General features: G+C 41.3%; 1 protein-coding gene across 16 annotated transcripts in view; it reads left to right on the forward strand.

Annotated features, from left to right (window-relative positions):
* Positions 1 to 13,598, forward strand: part of ptprt (protein tyrosine phosphatase receptor type T) — a 486,185-nt gene that overhangs the window by 257,655 nt on the left and 214,932 nt on the right. For all 16 annotated transcript variants that reach the window (XM_074668102.1, XM_074668200.1, XM_074668208.1 and 13 more), the window contains exons 12-13: positions 4,055 to 4,256; positions 7,107 to 7,209. In XM_074668102.1, coding sequence (XP_074524203.1) covers positions 4,055 to 4,256; positions 7,107 to 7,209 — 305 coding nt within the window. The remainder of the gene's footprint in view (positions 1 to 4,054; positions 4,257 to 7,106; positions 7,210 to 13,598) is intronic.

Genomic DNA, 13,598 nt, shown 5'->3' on the forward strand with positions numbered 1-13,598 from the left:
AGGGCACTTTAGTGTGTGTTTAGGCTCCCAAGAGGAAGTTTTGGCTTCAAAAAGGGCACTTTGGGCATTTTAGAGCATAGCTAGGCTCCAAAAAAGGCCCCTTATTGTGTTTTTCGACACCTAGTGCAGTGTTTGCCTCCTGAGAGCTTACTTTAGGGTGTGCTTTGGCTCTTAGACAGGTACTTCGGGCATTTTGGGGCATATTTAGGCTCCAAAAAGGCCACTTTGATATTTAAGGGCATATCTAGGCCACCAAAAAGGCCACCTTAGGGTGTGTTTTGGCTCTGAAAAAGGCCCTTTGGCCATTGTAGGGCATGTTCAGGCCCCAACAAGAGCCCTTTAGGGCACTTCAGGCTCTGAAAAGGGCACTTTGGGCACTTCAGAATGTGTTTAGGTTTCAGAAAGGGCACCTTAGGTCATTTTTCCAAAAAGGGCACTTTGGACATTTTAGGGCATATCTATGCTTCAAAAAAGGTCACCTTAGTCACCTGGTGCGCTGTTTGCCGCCAAGGAGATTACTTTAGTTAGTGTTTAGGCTCCAAAGAGGGCTCTCCAATGTGTGTAACGCTCCCAAGGAGACACCTAAGGCTGCATTTTTCAACCATTGGTCCAGGCAGTGAGGCAACCCTCCTGCATCCCCACCTTGTGCACACCATCGATCTAGATCTTCTTCTGGTTAAAGAATCAAAGTTATCTGCAGGAAAATGTCTGTAAAGGCTGAAAATGAGACATGACACATCTCCACAGTTTAAAGGTTTCCAGACCAGAGATCATTCAGCAAAGATCAGAAAACTTCTCTCTGAGTTAAAGTTAGAAAGCTGGGACACGTGTAGCTAGTTTGAAAAACGATTTATTGGCTTTGTTTCTGCAAAGTTTCACTCATTTGTTCTCATTCATAGAAGAAAACTCTGATAGATCATGTTTCTGCAGGACAGTAGCATTACTGTTCTCCAAAAGCCCCGTGCTTGAACATCTGACTGAGTGTGGCTGGAAAAAGAGCTTTAGGACACACATTAAGACATAAAAACATGAATGAACGGTGTTTTCACTCCTCCAGACACAGAGTCCACCGCTCCTCTACAGCGCTCCACGTTTCTGATGACTCAACATCCACATTTGGTGAAAAGTCCTGCTGGAGGTTTTTGTTTGTCTCTTCTTCCGGGGCTCTCTTTCTTTCTCTGACTCTGAACACACACTCACACACACACTCACACACACACACCCATCACACACTGACACATTCACACATCATCACTCCGGCCTGCAGGCCCAGAGTCAAAGCGTGGCAGCCAGCTGTCAGTGCGCTCGATTTGAATCCGCTAATGGAGCGCCGAGTGCTGCCTGACACACACACACACACAAACACACACACATACACACACTCACACACACATCAGCTCCAGCCTCTGAAGCAGCCATTTTACCCAAACATCCATCACTCATTATCAGCTCTAAGCTCTAAGTTTCCCCGTCTTCTTCAGCTTCAGCTGTTGGTTTCTCCTCAGACCGTGTGTTTCTCTCAGTTTGATGTCAAATGTTTTTCAATCTTTGGTTTCAGTTTGTGTCCCCTGGTCTGGTCTTTTATTGGTGTGCAAACTGCAGGTTGAAGATAAATGAAAATGACTTGAATTAAGTCTCTCTGAAGTCAGGGAAGCTGGAGCCCTCTAAAAAATAACTGAAGCACTCTGAAACTGACCTCTTGGGAGCTCTCAGTGGACACAGGCCCTAACAGATCAGAGATGGGATCAGAAATGAGCTCTGGGAAATGTCCTAGCTAATGTTGTTTTTAAGAAACACAAAATAAAACAGGAGCAAGCTAACACTTTGGAGATTCTCTGAAGTCACTTTTTAGAGACTGAATCATTTCACCTCTGTGTTTTGTATTTCTTAGAGAAACTTGTAAAACAGATCAGGAAAAGAAGCAGCGAATTGCTGCTTTTCATCCCGTTGGTTCACGGTATGAATAAATTAATGTTAGATCACTCTTAAACCTTCAGATTAATGTGTTTGTGTGAGATTCCACCAGAAATAATCTCACTTTACTTCAAATGTCTGCGGAAGTTAAAGAGTTGTTGGCACTGCAAGCACATAAAAGCTTTGAGTGGACACAGGCCCTAACTTGATGATGTCAGAGTTGGACTTTCAGGTCAAAGGGCAATTAAGAGACTTTTATTTTTCATATAGTTACAAGATACTATGCACAATTAAAGCTCTCTATTCTGCCATTTAATTCTTTGACTCAAAGTTAGCTTCACACTGTTTTTGTCTGTTAGCACAACAGTGCTGTGAGTGCACACAGGCCCTGAATAAATGTGGTCAGATTTAAATTTTTATTAATCCATTTTTTTTTTCACATAATTTCAAAGGATTCAGTACAATTTCAGGCATTGATTTTATCATTTCATTCATTTTGTTGAAGTTAGCAATACAAAATGTTGTTTCCAAGCATAATAATGCAGTACAAGTGGAAACAGGCCCTCGATACGTGGGGTACTTAATTCATTATCTTTTAATTTCTGGTACTTTCTAGGCACAAAATACACCATTAAACAATTACGCAGTCATTTTTAACAGAATATGCATGACGCTCATTTCTTGTCTGCTTGGACAAAAAAACACATTAGTGGACACAGGCCCTAAAAATAAAGTTTGGATAGGTCAACTTAAAGTTTTTATTTTATTATTTCAGCAAACTTCAAGTTCCTAAATACATTGTCAAGCTTTTTTTTTTTTTTTTTTTTTTTTTTTTTTTTTTTTTTTTTGTCATTTATGATTTTATGTGGCACACTTTGTTTTCTGTCTGCAGTTAGTGGACATAGGCCCTAAATATGAGGTCAGCGTTTAATTTTTGAAACAATGTGGAAGAGAAATGGATATATTCATTGTTCATTTTATGTAAATTTGAAGCCCTATTGACACTGATTCTATTATTAGAAAGTTAGCTTAAGTTAGCTTTAAACCATTTTTATCTGCTAGCACAGAAACAGTTAGTGGACACAGACCCTAAAAAAGACAGAGTTAAGTTTGGAGACAAAGTGGACAAGTTAAGGCTCCAAGGTTTCAGCTTCAGAACCCAAACATTAGGCGGTATCTGGATAAATTTGGAGGCGGTTCTGGTCCACAGGTCATTTTCAGATTTAGCATTTCTTGCATTTCAGATTTCTTCTGTTTTTGAAGCCTGGGTGAGTGTTGGTGGGAGAGTTTCCCTTTGGGGATTCCTTATTGGCAGTCAACTAAACAGCTCTGCTCCTTGATGTGGGTCAGAAATCAAACCCAGAGGACAAACGACAGAAACACGAAGCGGTCCAGGGGGTGGAGGTCTGCTGGAGGCAGAAATATCTGCGTTGGTGGAGGTTTCTGCTTCGCCGGGTCCACGCTGGTTCAATCATGTTGTCTGATTTCGTTTCCATCTCCGGCTCCTTTTCTGGAGTGTGTTTTTTCTCCTCGCTCTGAGGCTGAGGGACAGACTGAAACACACTCACAGACCCCGACACACATTCATGATGAAGTGCAGAAATGTGTTTGGGCTTGAACTGCCATTAACAGGTTTTTTTTATCCTGCCAGTCAATACTCTTTTTGTACTGACTGTCATTCACAGTGACAGCTGTCCTCCCGTAAGTGTGTGCATGTGTGTCTGTGTGCATGTGTGTGTCTGTGTGTGAGTGTGCAGGCATCGACAGCAGCAGAGCGGCGTGGAAACTCGCCAGCAGCAACATTACGACAGGCATTGACAGTTCTTTTAACAGAGGAACTATCGAAGTGACTCTGCTAGTTTAGTGGCCACGGGTCAATTTGCTCAATTTGTGGAGCGGAGATCACGCTGCGGAACACAGACCTGAAGGAGAGAGCCGACATCGCTCCCACTCACACACACATTGATCTGTCTGAAGTTTTGAGGAGCGTGTGATGAGAGACGGTCTGTTTGTGCGAGCGGCTGGGTTGTGACAGAGGCGGCGAGGCCCGGGTCGCGCTGTGGAGCTCCTGCGTTTGCAGAGTGAAAATAAACATGAGATTTCTCTGCAGAGATAAACCCCGCCTCCTTTCTGTTTGCAGATCACCTACAAAGCCCTGACTTCTCTGGACCCCAGCGCTGACCTGACCACTCAGAGGGGCCGGGTCTTCAAGCTGAGGAACGAGACCCTCCACCTGTTCGTGGGCCTCTACCCGGGGACGACGTACTTCTTCACCCTCAAAGCTTCCACCAATAAAGGCTTCGGCCCGCCCGTCACCACCCGCATCAGCACCAAGATCGCCGGTAACACTCCTTCTTCTAATCTCAGCACGTTTGTTTTTTTTCTGCTGACATTTCTTTGAGTTTTATCTGTTATCACACAAACACACGGCGGCACAGTCATTCTTATTTTAACATTAATGTCTCATAGCCTGGACGCTGTCTCTGTGTTTTTGTCTGCGCCTTTTGTCCATCTGTCTGGGAGAAAATTTCACCTTCATTTATAACTCTCTGTGTCTGTCACCTTCCTGTCTGTGGAAAATGTCAGAGGCTTCACAGAGAAAGGAACAAACAGCTCCTTTAGAGGACGGTAAAGTGTCCTCAGGCGTCATGGAACAAGGGGACGTCTGTTTCTACTGAAGGGTCGTCTTTGTTTCTAATTGACAGTGACCGATTATAAGCAGGAAAAACAAACCTTGTTTTCTTAAAATGTCTCCTGACGCCCTTTCAGTCTCCATCTTTTCCTCGTACGGTTTCTCTCATACAGCTGAGCAGAATCTGCAGCTCCAAAGCTTTTTCTAACACCAGGAGACGATTTGTCTATGTTTAATCTTTATGAAATGTCGTCAAGGAGACGCCAACATTAAAAAGGTAGAAACAGACCTAAGGCCACTGAAGGAAGTGCAATAAATAACTTTCTTAGCAGCAGCAGGAGCTGAGTGATTGTCTTCTTGAGAGCTCCTGAGAGCTGTTTTTGTCTGCTAGCACAAAGATGCCCTTGGTGGACACAGGCCCTAAATAAATGGGGTCAGAACATTAGAGGATAGTTTATTCAATTTTTAGGATTTCAGGTCATAGCTTAAGACTAAGCATAGAGTCGGCCATTTATTACTTTGTGCCGAAGTTAGTTTTGAACTTGTTTGAGTCTGCTGGCACTTAAGTGTTGTAAGTGTGCACAGGCCCTAAAAGAATGAGGTCAGTTACTTTCTTATAGATACAGCAATTTTATTTCTTGTAACTTCAAAAGAGATAAGTACAATATAAACAATTGACTCTATCATTTTGTTAGCAAGTTAGCAATAACCTCATTCTGTTACCTAACACAAAGATGCAGTATAAGTGGAAACAGGCCCTAGATACATAGTGTACTTTATTAAATTCTTATATGACTACAATTATTTCATTATACCAATGCATCTAATAAACATTTAGCAAATTATTCAGTCATTTGTAACAGAGTAAGCCTAAAGCTTCTTTTGTTTGTTTGTTTGTTTGTTTGTTTGTTTGCTTGCACAAAAGATGCTGTAGGTGGACACATGCCCTAAAAAACAAGGTGAAGGTTAGTCAAGTATAGTTTAATTATCTATTTCTATACAGTTATATCAACTCAAAGATCTAAGACAATAATTATTTTCTGGCACAAAAATGTTGTAAGTGGACACAGGCCCTAAAAAAATGAGAAAAAGTCAATATGGCATAATTTTAAATCTCTGTATTTTTATTATTTCAGTCCCTTTCAAAATGCCATTTAACATGCATTTTGCCATTCCTTTTTATTTTATATTTCTAAAACTAAGTGAAAGAGTAATAGATACATGAATTTATTTATATTGACTTTTTGTTGTTTTATGTAATTTTAAGGGGCTATATTTATTGATTCTATTATTCTATACCTTGTGCTAAAGTTAGCTTGAAACCCCTTTTGTTTTTTGTTGTTGTTTTTTTCTTTCTTTCATACTTTATTTTTTGTCTGCTGACACAAAATAATGTAGTTAGTGGACACAGGCCCTAAAAAACATAATAGTTAAATTCCAAGACAATTTGGAATAGTTAAGATACTTGACGTTATTTTTTCATATTTTATTATTTTTTTATTATATTTTATTTTATTTTATTTTATTTTATTTTATTTTATTTATTTTATTTTATTTTATTTTATTTTATTTTATTTTATTTTATTTTATTATTTTATTTCATTTTATTTTATTTTATTTTATTATTTTATTATTTTATTTTATTTTATTTATTTTTTTAATTTAATTTAATTTTATTTTATTTTATTGAAAGCATCCTCTTATTGGACGCAGTTAATTTGTATAAAGATACAACTATTTCCAGACAAATATACACATTAACACAGGAAAAGTTTAGATTTCTTTTTCTTTTTTGTTTTATTTGGACCAAAAAAAAAAAACCTTGGCTGCAAAACAAAATAATCTCAGTTTTGTTAAAAAGAGTTAAGTTACATTATGTAAAATCAATGCAGAAAGAAAACATTACAAAACCTGGCTTATAACAACCATCAATGGTGCATCTGAAAAGTTCTCTGGGTATTTGAACCCAAGGATTTTTATTTATTTATTTTGTACCTGAGCAGTTCTTTGTGTTTGTGAGTTGAACCTTTGTATGAACAGAATCATATCCACTCTGAGCTGCACAGCCACACGCTCGGTGCTGATGGAGCCTGAATGTGTCATCCTGTCAGCGTAACTGTCTTCACCTGCAGTGATTTTAACGCGACCTCCACACATAACAGAGACGTCTTCCTCCAAATGTCACGCCAACTCTGATCTTCATTACCTCGTCCAGGGAGCAGAGGACGGAGGGTTTAGATGAAGCGCTGCAGACGGATGGAGACAAATGGACACGGGAGGAGGAGCTGGACGCGTGTTAATAACCTAAATGCCAAACTAATCAGGAGACAGAGCGTTGATGTTTTACTGGGATCGACAGTGAGACCGCTCCTGCGATATGAGAGCGTGACAGGTCCAAAATTAAACACCTGACTGTAATGAGAATCTGCTCCAGCTCGTTAAAGTGACGCCAACATCAGATCAGCGCCCACGCGTCATGTGATGGTTTTAAAGAGTCGACGTGAGACGCCTCAGTTTGTGTTTTTCACTTCTCTAAAGTGTCTCCTCTTCCTCCCTCCAGCTCCCATGATGCCAGAGTACGAGTCGGAGGCCCCGCTGAACGAGACGGAAACCACCATCACCATCCTCCTGAAGCCCGCCCAGTCACGTGGAGCGCCCATCAGGTAGTTTTTACCCACCCTCTCCGTTTTTATCCTCCCTCCTCTTCCTCCAGGGTCTCTTTAGAGCCATTAAAGTCACTCACACATATAAGTCCAATTTGTATGCAAAGGGAGCCAGAGGAATGGCTTCATTTTCTTTGGAGCCGTTTCGCCATCCGTCACTCGAAGCTTTTAGCCGCAGACTTATGAAGACGCAGCTGAGAGGAGACGTGACGGCTCTGAATGTCCTACAGTAATCGAGGCGCTAACGCTCCTGACTTAGAGCTGTAAATGAGAGCTTCTCCAACGCCGGCTGACAGTAATGGAGGCTTTCCTCAGATAATGTACAGAAAACATGAAGTGATAGCTGCAGGGACGTGTCTGAAAGCAGGATCCACTCAGAGCCTTTCCTCTGAGCGCTGAAGACCTGCAACACGGTGGTCTTCATGTACCAGGGAGTCCCCATCCTCTGTCAGGGACCCCATGTTCAACTGCACAGACCGATCACAGTCAAGTTAAGCCGTCCCACGCGTTACTTTTTAGGAAATAAAGTCTCTGCATGCCGGGCGCCAAACACTGCTGGGCCGGAAAGGACGATAGAAAGAGGAAGAAAAACAACCAAAGTGAAACAAAACAAACAGATAAAGCTTTTTCTTAAACGAGGGTGAAGCTTGTCTCGACTTTCACTCACTTTCAGGAACTTGGAGAGCAGCACGGACGAAGAGTGATGTGAGTTAGCTTTCTATGTATGTGTCAAATACCTGTGGTTTGCTTGTAATAACATGTTAAGTCAGGGTTAGGGTTACGGCTCTCGAGTCTCTCCCGCGTAGAAACCCGGTGCTACAGGTGGTTGCTGGGAATTTATGTCTTTATGGGATTAAAGAAATGACCATTCAAGTCTTTGGCCCTGTTCCCACCAAGCTGTTAAGTTCAGTTCAGTTCATCTTGGCACGGTAAAGATCTTGTGGCGTTTCCATTGACTAATCCCAGGACAGGTCCCCAAATAACTGAGATAACCTGTCCCACTTTTTAGTTTCTTTCTGTTTGGGTGTCAGACTAAACTGATCCAACCCCAGACGGTAGAGCTAGAAACACTGCAGTCTGCTGATTGGTGGAAAGAATGAGTCACTTCCTGTCACAAAGAGGACGAATTGCTGGAAGTCTTCCATCGGTGCTCTTTGGCTGTGTCCGAAATCACTCCCTATTCATTTAAAAGTGAATTCACCATTTTTAGTGCTGTCCAAAATCTGAGTGAGCATGGTCATTCACTTTATAGTCCACTCAATGTATCCCACAATGCATTTTGAAAAGTAGTGTATTAGCGATGCTCAATATATGAGCAATATATACCATCATGCATTGTGGTTCAAACAGAAGAAATGGCTGATTACATGTTCAATGATTACTAATAGCATGAAACAACATTAAAAACTGTTAGAGAATAACACTGAGCTCTATGTTTAACTTTCAGACGAGCCCGTCTCACAACTTTGAGCTAAACCGTTCATCGCAGGTGATGCATTCACTGGACCTTGTAATTCTCAAACAGCATAAGTTGCTGTGCAAATAGACTGTTTATTTATTCAGAAAATGATATGTAATAAATTTTTTAAATCATATTTGGATGTTGCAGAAAATACGCCAAGTATAGTATTGATATCACTGAAATAGATACCGTTTTGTAGTGTTTAGAAAAATGATAACTCCACATTCCCAGCAGTCCGAAAGTGACGCGAGACTAATTATGTCACTGTCAGCGGCCGGCGAATGAGTGAGTAGTGTCCGTTCTTTTAATTTAGCTGATTGAGTGGACTATAGAGTCAACTATATCTAATTCACTATATAGTGAGGAGTGAGTAGGGAATGATATCAGACACAACCTTTGTTTACTATGTCGCGTTTTTCTTCTTCGTTGAATTTATTAGCAGGTAAACTGTGTTGCGCTGCTACGGGGTCATGCTACAACATAACTGATGCAGCTATCAGCATCCAGTTTACACGCCACATACCATGAGGAGGCACGGTTGGCTGTGGAAACACAAACAGGATCCAACCCGTACCAACCTGTACTGATCCAAACCGGACCACTTGGTGGAAACAGGGCGAATGTGTTAGCTTACATGGGATATCCTCTATTGTGGTCTGCCTGGTCTAGCAGGTCGAAGCTAACTCACGTAGCTAACTTCCTTTTAGTTTCCTAACTCGGGGCTTCTTGTTGTACATTAGTTTCTTTCTTGACTTCCCCCAAAGTGAATCAAATAACAGAATGAGAATCAATACAAACACAAATGGTCCAGTTTCCAGTTCCCGTCCCCAGTCCACCTCTCTGCTCGATTCCCAAAACAGACCCAGCTAATTTATTCCTCCCCCTTTCCTCGTCCTTTTTTCAGCCGGCCTGTTTTTAATTAAAAGTTCTCTTTGAACATGTGATCTCATCCGTTTAATTGGTGTAGGGGAGAACATTATTCTGCGCTCGCCTTTGGGGAAATACAGCCTCGACATGGGTGCGTGGAGAATATATATCACTTCACTTTGGACTCTGGGAAATGGGTTTGTGAGGAGCGAGCGTGGGTCAGTGCTTTAGTGTTAATTTTTGTAAATCCCACTCCGTATCTTCACATTTATCACCCACGTGTGGAAACAGTTCTCATTTCAAACCAAACGGGATGTGTTTATGATCTCGGTGTGTTTTTGTCTTACATGCTCTGAGTGTCAGCAGATGTAGATGGCGCAGCAGGAAGGAGGCATAAAAAGGCATCTGTTGGTTAATGTGCACGCCGATGTTTCCACGGGACTCGAGCTGTTTGGGGTTTTTCATTCGCTCTGAAAGATCAGAGCAGCTCGAGTTTAGGGGCTTAGATGAGGATGTTTACGGAGACGTCTGCGCTAAGAGGAGCAGCTGCTCAGACTGACACACTTCACATTTACATTCATACATACACATGTTCCTGCAGACAAACACGGAGACAGCTGTAAGAGCCAGAGAGGAGATCAACATGTTTACTCCAATAAAACATTTTATTAAAAAAAGAAGAATGCACCAGTCTGTTTACAGGATCACAGACACAAACAGCAGAAAGCAGAATCTGTGTCTGTGTGTCCTCCTGCAGAAAACAGCTGTTAATGATCGTAATAAGGCTGATTTAGATTATTTTAATCAATTCACATAGAAAAAACAAAATGTACTTAAACATGTTATTTTTTATTTATTTATTTATTTTTTTATTTTTTTTTTTACCTCAGTCATGCATTAGGGTCAGCTCCAACCTGTTTTTATTTTCATATGCAAAAGGAGAACCACTTTTTTATATTATTATTAGGGCCCGAGCCCCCGAGAATCGGGGGGCGAAGCCCTCTTGTAACTGTTAGGATTATTAGGGCCCGAGCCCCCGAGAATCGGGGGGCGAAGCCCTATTGTAACTGTTAGGATTCTTCTTCTTCTTCTTCTTCTTCTTTGTTTCTGCCAATACAATGCCATTTTGCGTGCCTTTGGCTTGAAAAAAAGGCGAAATGACCTAGCCACAAAATTCAAACTCGGCGAAAAATTTATGATTCCACTGTCTCTGCAAAAATTCATCCCCCCTCGCGCCCCCTAGGGGCTTAAAACTGCAGCCCCTTGGTCTGCTTTCATCTACAGCCTTGAAATTTGGTGGGTATAACAAGCATGCCCACATGAACAAAAAAGTCTCTTATGACTATCGTGAATTCTCAACACGAACTTCGCTATTAGCACGTAAACATGGGATTTTGACGATTTGTAGCCTACGCATTTGAACGAACTAGTCCTAGGGCTTTTGTCACAGCAACTCCAAACTTGGCATGTGTATACTACACACATTGAACATTAATAATCATAGCTAAATTTACAGAATATTTTTCCGTTTGGCTAGGACACGGGCTCAAAGTTCGGCATTTTTCAACTTTGTCTAATCTGCACCAAAATTTACACACATGTTCAGTGTTAAGCCCTGGACACAGCCATGTCATTATTCCCCCCAGAAACTACAACGCCTCCTGATGGCAATGGCCTGAAATTGCCAAAATTACGTTTATAGGCTATGTATTTCAATGAACTACTCCCAGGTTTGGACTAAGATGAACTCCAAACTTGCCTTGTGGAAACTACACACATTGAAGATGAACACTTACAATACAATTCTTATCATCTTGTATGGCGTGCCAACAAATGGCCGCCAAAGTTCACCATTTTGCTACTTCATGAAAATCTTAATAGCTCTCTTGTACAATGTTGGATCAGGCCCAAAATGCACACACATGTTAACTCTCCCATTCCCAACACATCCATATACTTCTTTTCATCTAACACTACAGCGCCCCTTACTGTTAACAGGAAGTAATGTCTTTTACTCTCTTATTCATAGCCTCTTCATTTTTTGCCATTTTCTTTTTCATTTAACTTGCAAATGTCTGGCACGCCTTCATAAAGCATTACAAATCAGCTCATGTCCTCAAGGTCAAGGGTGTGTCTATGGCACTAGCTTCCCCTCGCTAATGTCAAAACACAGCAGGAAGTAGTACTAACTCAGTCATTTAAGGTCTAATTTCTTCCAAACTTCACACACACCATGAAAGTCCATCCCCCAACTCTTCTATAACCTCAAATCTCTGCTACTGCAATAGCGCCACCCACTGGAAATGCTTGATCATATTATTACATTCATTTTAACGTTTGCTCCAAATTTTACACACATGAAGTCACTCCCACTCCTGACTGCTGTTGACATGAATTACAGTGATAATGCTGCTCCCCCTATGGTACACTAATCATATCAACTATGCTTTCAATGTACCATGTATGCTTGCTTGCAAGGCGACAACCTTATCCATACACAGAGCTTTTGCTTCAGGCACATTTTGCTGCACTTAGCCCGCTTGGGAATTACCCCAATACGGACCATTTTCCGCGGGGCGAGGGCCCGTCATTGCTGCATGCAGCTATATTTCTTCTTCTTCTTCTTCTTCTTCTTCTTCTTCTTTGTTTCTGCCAATACAATGCCATTTTGCGTGCCTTTGGCTTGAAAAAAAGGCGAAATGACCTAGCCACAAAATTCAAACTCGGCGAAAAATTTATGATTCCACTGTCTCTGCAAAAATTCATCCCCCCTTGCGCCCCCTAGGGGCTTAAAACTGCAGCCCCTTGGTCTGCTTTCAGCTACAGCCTTGAAATTTGGTGGGTATAACAAGCATGCCCACATGAACAAAAAAGTCTCTTATGACTATCGTGAATTCTCAACACGAACTTCGCTATTAGCACGTAAACATGGGATTTTCACGATTTGTAGCCTACGCATTTGAACGAACTAGTCCTAGGGCTTTTGTCACAGCAACTCCAAACTTGGCATGTGTATACTACACACATTGAACATTAATAATCATAGCTAAATTTACAGAATTTTTTTCCGTTTGGCTAGGACACGGGCTCAAAGTTCGGCATTTTTCAACTTTGTCTAATCTGCACCAAAATTTACACACATGTTCAGTGTTAAGCCCTGGACACAGCCATGTCCCTATTCCTCCCAGAAATTACAACGCCTCCTGATGGCAATGGCCTGAAATTGCCAAAATTACGTTTATAGGCTATGTATTTCAATGAACTACTCCCAGGTTTGGACTAAGATGAACTCCAAACTTGCCTTGTGGAATCTACACACATTGAAGATGAACACTTACAATACAATTCTTATCATCTTGTATGGCGTGCCAACAAATGGCCGCCAAAGTTCACCATTTTGCTACTTCATGAAAATCTTAATAGCTCTCTTGTACAATGTTGGATCAGGCCCAAAATGCACACACATGTTAACTCTCCCATTCCCAACACATCCATATACTTCTTTTCATCTAACACTACAGCGCCCCTTACTGTTAACAGGAACTCGTGTCTTTTACTCTCTGATTCATAGCCTCTTCATTTTTTGCCATTTTCTTTTTCATTTCACTTGCAAATCTCTGTCACGCCTTCATAAAGCATTCCACATCAGCTCATGTCCTCAAGGTCAATGCTGTGTCTATGCCACTAGCTTCACCTCGCTAATGTCAAAACACAGCAGGAAGTAGTACTAACTCAGTCATTTAAGGTCTAATTTCTTCCGAACTTCACACACACCATGAAAGTCCATCCCCCAACTCTTCTATAACCTCAAATCTCTGCTACTGCAATAGCGCCACCCACTGGAAATGCTTGATAATATTATTACATTCATTTTAACGTTTGTTCCAAATTTTACACACATGAAGTCACTCCCACTCCTGACTGCTGTTGACATGCATCACAGAAATAATGCAGCTCCCCCTATTGGACATTAATCATATCAACTATGATTTCAATGTACCAAGTATGCTTGAGGGGCAACAACCTCATCCATACACAGAGCTCTTGCTTGAGGAACATT

The sequence above is a fragment of the Halichoeres trimaculatus genome, unplaced genomic scaffold (genome assembly GCF_033239565.1).
Source record: "Halichoeres trimaculatus isolate MK-OKI-2021-1 unplaced genomic scaffold, fHalTri1.1 fHalTri1_scaffold_1, whole genome shotgun sequence".
NCBI classification, from domain to species: Eukaryota; Metazoa; Chordata; class Actinopteri; order Labriformes; family Labridae; genus Halichoeres; species Halichoeres trimaculatus.